Here is a 5,756-nt window from a genome sequence, read left to right on the forward strand (position 1 = left end):
CGCCACATCCTTGCCACCACTTGTTGTTTGTTGATTTATTGATGTTAGCCATTCTGACAGGTGGGAGCTGATATCTCATTGTGATTTTAATTTACATTTCTCTGACAATTAGTGATGTTGAGCATCTTTTCATATGTCTATTGGTCATCTGTATGTCCTCTTTGGAGAAGTGCCTATGCAGAACCTCTGCCCACTTTTTAATTGGATTATTGGGGGCTGGGGTTGGTTTGAGTTGTATAAGTTCTTTATAAATTTGGAGTATTAACACCTCATGGAATGTATCATTGGTGAATATTGTCTCCCATTCATAGGTTGTCTTTTTGTTTTGTTGATGGTTTCCTTTGCTGTGTAAACTTTTTAGTTTGATGTGGTCCCATTTATTTATAGTTTCCCTTGCCCAAGCAGATATGTCAGGAAAAAATATTGCTAAGAAAAATGTGAGAGATTTTACTGCCTCTGTTTTCTTCTAGGGTTTTTATCGTTCAAGTCTTACATTTAAGTCTTTAATTCATTTTGAGTTTATTCTTATATATGGTGTAAAAAGATAGTCTAGGCCCTGACCAGTATGGTTCAATTGGTTGGAGCATCATCCCGCACAATGAAAGGTTGTGGGTTCAATCTCCAAGTAGGGCACATGTCTGGGCAGCGAGTTTGATCCCTAGTCACAGGAACTTCTCAGGGCACATACTGGAGGAGGAGGGGATTGATCAATGTTCTTCATATCTTTCTCTCTCTCTCACTCTCTCAATAAGCATGTCCTCAGATGAGGATTTAAAAAAAGATGGTCTCGCCCTAACTGGTTTGGCTCAGGGGATAGAGCATCGGCTTGCAGACTCAAAGGTCCCAGGTTTGATTCTGGTCAAGGGCATGTACCTTGGTTGTGGGCACATACCTAGTAGGAGGTGTGCAGAAGGCAGCTGATCCATGTTTCTCTCTAATCGATGTTTCTAACTCTCTATCTCTCTCCTTTCCTCTCTGTAAAAAACTCAATAAAATATATTTTTTATAAAGATAGTCTAGTTTCATTTTTTGGTCATAAATTGTCCAATTTTCCAGACATTTATTGAATAGACTATTTTTACTTCCTTGTATGTTCTTGTCTCCTTTGTCATATATTAATTGACCATATCAGTGTGGGTTTGCTATTCTGTTCCGTTGATCTATATCTGTTTTTATGCCAATACTATGCTGTTTTGATCACTATAGTCCTGTAGTATAATTTGATATTAGGTAGTGTGATACCTCCAACTTTGTTCTTTCCCAAGATGGCTATCTTTTATGGTTTCATATAAATTTTGGGTTTTTTTGTTCTAGTTCTGAAAATCATCACATCTCTTGACAGTTCATACTGTGATTCAGTAGTTTTTGTATGGGATTTAGGATTCTGCATTTCTAATAATCTTCCAGATACTGCTGATGATGCTGGTCTATGGACAATACTTAGAGTAACCATATTTTATCTGTAGCCCAGTATCATTCTATTAAGTTTCTGCAAACATTTTTGAATGAAAGATCCTTTAATTTTCTCTGCATAAACCTTAGTGCAAAGTCTCTTAAAAATTACCCAGGGCCCTGGCCAGTTTGGCTCAGTGGATAGAGTGTCAGCTTGTAGACTGGGAGAGTCCCGGGTGTGATTCTGATCAAGGGTGCGTGCCTGGGTTGCAGGCTTGATCCCCAGTGCGAGGCATGCAGGAGGCAGTGGACTGGTGGTGATTCCCTCATCATTAATGTTTCTATCTCTCTCTCCCTCTCCGTTCCTCTCTGAAATCAATTAAAAAATAGATATAAAGAATGACACCAGTGTATGAAATTTCATACATCACAGGACATGGCTCCTTTAGTGTATGTGGGCAACAATTCCCCTAAACATTGTTGAGAATTATGTAATACTTATTGGGACCAGAGACTATAATTAATATTGTGCACAGAAACACAACAAAGGCCTCCTTTCTAGTGTGAATGTTGACCTCACCAATAATAGAGGCACCGGGCTGCAAATTAGAAATACAAAGTCATGCAGATAATTTTACAAGGCCTTGGGCAGAAGTTAAAAAGAAAAAGCCAAAATTGGACAAACTGATTTTCTGCTATTACTATGTGCTTTGAAAAGAACAATCTGGAGCTTGTTGCCCAATCTATTATCTTTCTGTTTGCCGGCTATGAGACCACTAGCAGTTCTCTTTCTTTCCTTATGTATTTGCTGGCCACTCACCCGGATGTGCAGCAGAAATTACATAAGGAGATTGATGAAACGTTTCCCAATAAGGTGAGTGGGTGACACTTGGAGAATGAGGGAGAAAGTAAAGCCTTATCAAGAATGCCTCCTCACCACTTCCTAGGAGAATTTTTACAAAGAATGTAAGCATCAATTATTTTACTTGTGCTATTTAGGAACGATGTAAAAAGACAAAAACAATCAAAGAATATAGATAATTTTTGTTATTAGAGATATATAAGATCTTTGAAAAAAGTGTTGGTCCTGTTGTGTCAGCAGTTATCTGTTACCACAAAAATGTCAAATGAAAAAAAAATTTAAAACCTCAGTGGCAATTAACAATAGGAATTTATTGCTCAAGTGTCTAGATAATTACCTGTGTTGCTATTGACTAGACTTGTTTTAGTCTGGCTCTTGGCTGATCTAGGCTGGCCTTGGCTAAGCGGCTGGGTGAATCAGCTCCACACAGGATCCACATATCTCCAGACAACTAGACTGGGTGTGTTCTTCTCAGGCAGTGACAGAGGGAATGACCAATAAGCCCAAATATATGGGGGCCTTTCAGAACTCTGCTTGCATCACACTTAACTAACATTCCATTGATTTAAAGCATGCACCATGGCCAACCCTAGGATCATAACAGGAGGGCACAAAGTTAGATGACTAAGGGCCTGGACACAGGAAGGTGTGGAAAACTGGCACTATTACTGGAATCTACCACCTTGGGTAAACTGTGCAATCTAGGAGAAGCCTGGTATACAGAAAAGAACATAGTGTAGGAAATAGAAGACATGAGTTTGAGTCCAGACTGTGGTTTTGGATAGGTCTTAAGAACTCTCCGTGTCATAGGTCCTTCAAATATAAAATAAAGATACATTTTAGGGTCCAAATAAATTAAAGATTATTTTTCTTCTTTGGGTAAGCCCATATTGGAGATCATTTTATTGCAATGAGATGGAAAGGTCACAAAGAAACAGACTAGCTAAAGCATATGTCCTCCCCTCTTAATAAGAGTAACAATGACAACAACAACACTAATAGCTAACATACACTTCTCACTATATTTGTCTGTTCTAAATGCCTTATATTTATAAATGAATTGAATTTTTAAAAATTATGTATTAAAAATAGAAACAGACTCATAGATAGAGAACAGGCTATCAGAGGGGAAGGAGGCTTTGAGAGGCTGGGTGAAAAAGGTGAAGAGGTTAAGCAAAAAAAACCTAATTCACACAGCCCTAGCCACTTTGACTCAGTGGATAGAGCTTCGGCCCTCAGACTAAAGGGTTCTGAGTTTGATTCCTGTCAAGGGCCCATACCTTGATTGCAGGCTGGACCATTGCCATGATGTGGAAGCAACCAATCCATGTGTCTCTCTCACATTGATGTTTCTCTGTGTGTGTCTTTCCCCCTCCCTTCCACTCTCTCCAAAAATCAATGGAAAAATATCTTCGGGTGAGGATTAACTAAAAACAAGAAACTCATAGACACAGACAATAGCATGATGATTGCCAGAGGACAATAGGCGTTGGCAGAAGTAGAAGAGAGTATCGGGGGAGGGGGAGAAATAAATGGTGATGAAAGGAGACTTGACTTGGGGTAGTGATCATACAATACAATATACAGATGGAATATTATAGTATTGTAACTGAACCTATATAATTTTATTAACCAATGTCACCCCAATAAATTCAATTTAAAAAAGTGATACATTAGTCAGAATAGGCTAAATTTGCCAGAACTACAGATTAGCCCTCTATTCTCAGTGGATTTACATTGCAAATGATTATTTCCAACTCACATTTACATGTCCAACATCGATTGTTAATAAAGGATGGGAGTGGGACTTTGTTCTCCATAGTTACTGGGAAATATAAGCTAAAAAGGACCCATTTTCTTTTAGCGGCACTTTCTGGAGCACAAGGCCTTCATGTTGGGCAAATGATTTTCCAACTCACATTTACATGTCCAACATCGATTGTTAATAAAGGATGGGAGTGGGACTTTGTTCTCCATAGTTACTGGGAAATATAAGCTAAAAAGGACCCATTTTCTTTTAGCGGCACTTTCTGGAGCACAAGGCCTTCATGTTGGTTGGGGAATAAAGAAGTAGAGTGTTGCTCACTGGATTTTCAAGTGTTTTGACTCTGAGCTGACATATGTCACCTCAGCTCGGAGCCCATTCTCAAAGCTGGTTCCCCCTAGCTTTAAGTGGACTGGGAGATGTGGAGACTACATGGATATTGTGAGATCAAACAACCCTATGAAGTGTAAACTCTAAATATCTCCATGCAACATATCAGAAAACTGAGAGGTGAAATAATTTTCATACACTAGTCATATAGCTAGTGGTGAAGAAGCCTTAACCTCTACAGTATTGCCTCTTCAGTATAACACCAAGTGATACCCCCATATTGCCCACACTGTTTTCAGATATCTGACAAAACTGGAACTCTTTGTGGTAGGAAGAGACTGGCCTCTGGGGCTGGAGAGGCTTGTATGAGATCTTCACAGCTTACAGTCAAACCCTGAACAACAACTAGGAGACTGTTCCAGCAAGGCAGCATGAGGCTGAGTGGGGTTCCACCTCTATAACTTCTGCTAGAATGAAATTGTGTGCCCTGCTTTCATTCTTTTCAGTCATGCCCTTCTTTTGCTATACTTACAGAGTTTTTTTATTTATAGAGTTTCTATTTATATGGTGTTTCTCTCCAAATTATATAGATAATCCAAAGGCTTAGTAAGCAGGAATTTTCAACTAAACACTGTCAAGTTGGAATTTTGCTCTTTTACACACTCTCTTTCCTTTGTACAGAGGTGTGGCGTCTCTTTTGAAAACAGTGACCTTACCATATTTCAGTTAAGAATATGGGTCATAGTCTATTACTCACATGAGATTTTAAAAAAAATCACTACACGGTAATGTGAGGGATTTGGGGTCCTGTTTAAGGAGTTGTCCCCAACGTCCCCCCATAGTCATAACTACTCCACACATCTCAATGGGCCATTAAGCAGGCCAACAGACACGACAGATATTAAAATGTCTATAAATCCTAAAGTCCTTTACCCAAATAAGTTATTCTTTGGAGCGCCTAACATTTCTATAGAACTACATAGACTGAATTGAAAGTTGATCTCAAATCTCAGTTTATCAAAATCTGTTTCTTTCTTCCCAGGCAACTCCCACCTATGATGCCCTGGCACAGATGGAGTATCTTGACATGGTGATGAATGAATCCCTCAGACTATTCCCAATTGCTGGTAGACTTGAGAGGTTCTGTAAGAAGGATGTGGAAGTCAATGGGGTGTTCATTCCCAAAGGAACACTCGTGATGGTGCCAAGCTTTGTTCTTCACCTAGACCCGACGCACTGGCCAGAGCCAGAGGAGTTCCGTCCTGAAAGGTACTGGACCCCTGGGAAAGGGAACCCACCCTCATCCAGGCTGATTGGACATAATCTGATGTCTTTTAGTATAGATGATGTACATGTGGTTGTACAATCATTTATTGTACATTTTTCTGTTTTTACCAGTTTGTTTTT

At 39.3% G+C, this 5,756-nt stretch overlaps 1 protein-coding gene across 1 annotated transcript in view; it reads left to right on the forward strand.

Moving 5' to 3' along the window:
* The first annotated feature begins 2,120 nt into the window (after positions 1-2,120).
* LOC102774192 (cytochrome P450 3A12) overlaps positions 2,121-5,756 on the forward strand; it is an 8,469-nt gene continuing 4,833 nt past the window's right edge. The window contains exons 1-2 of the mRNA XM_006762752.2: positions 2,121-2,266; positions 5,392-5,618. Coding sequence (XP_006762815.2) covers positions 2,192-2,266; positions 5,392-5,618 — 302 coding nt within the window. The 5' untranslated portion in view covers positions 2,121-2,191. The remainder of the gene's footprint in view (positions 2,267-5,391; positions 5,619-5,756) is intronic.

Source organism: Myotis davidii, unplaced genomic scaffold, assembly GCF_000327345.1.
Source record: "Myotis davidii unplaced genomic scaffold, ASM32734v1 scaffold2559, whole genome shotgun sequence".
NCBI lineage: Eukaryota > Metazoa > Chordata > Mammalia > Chiroptera > Vespertilionidae > Myotis > Myotis davidii.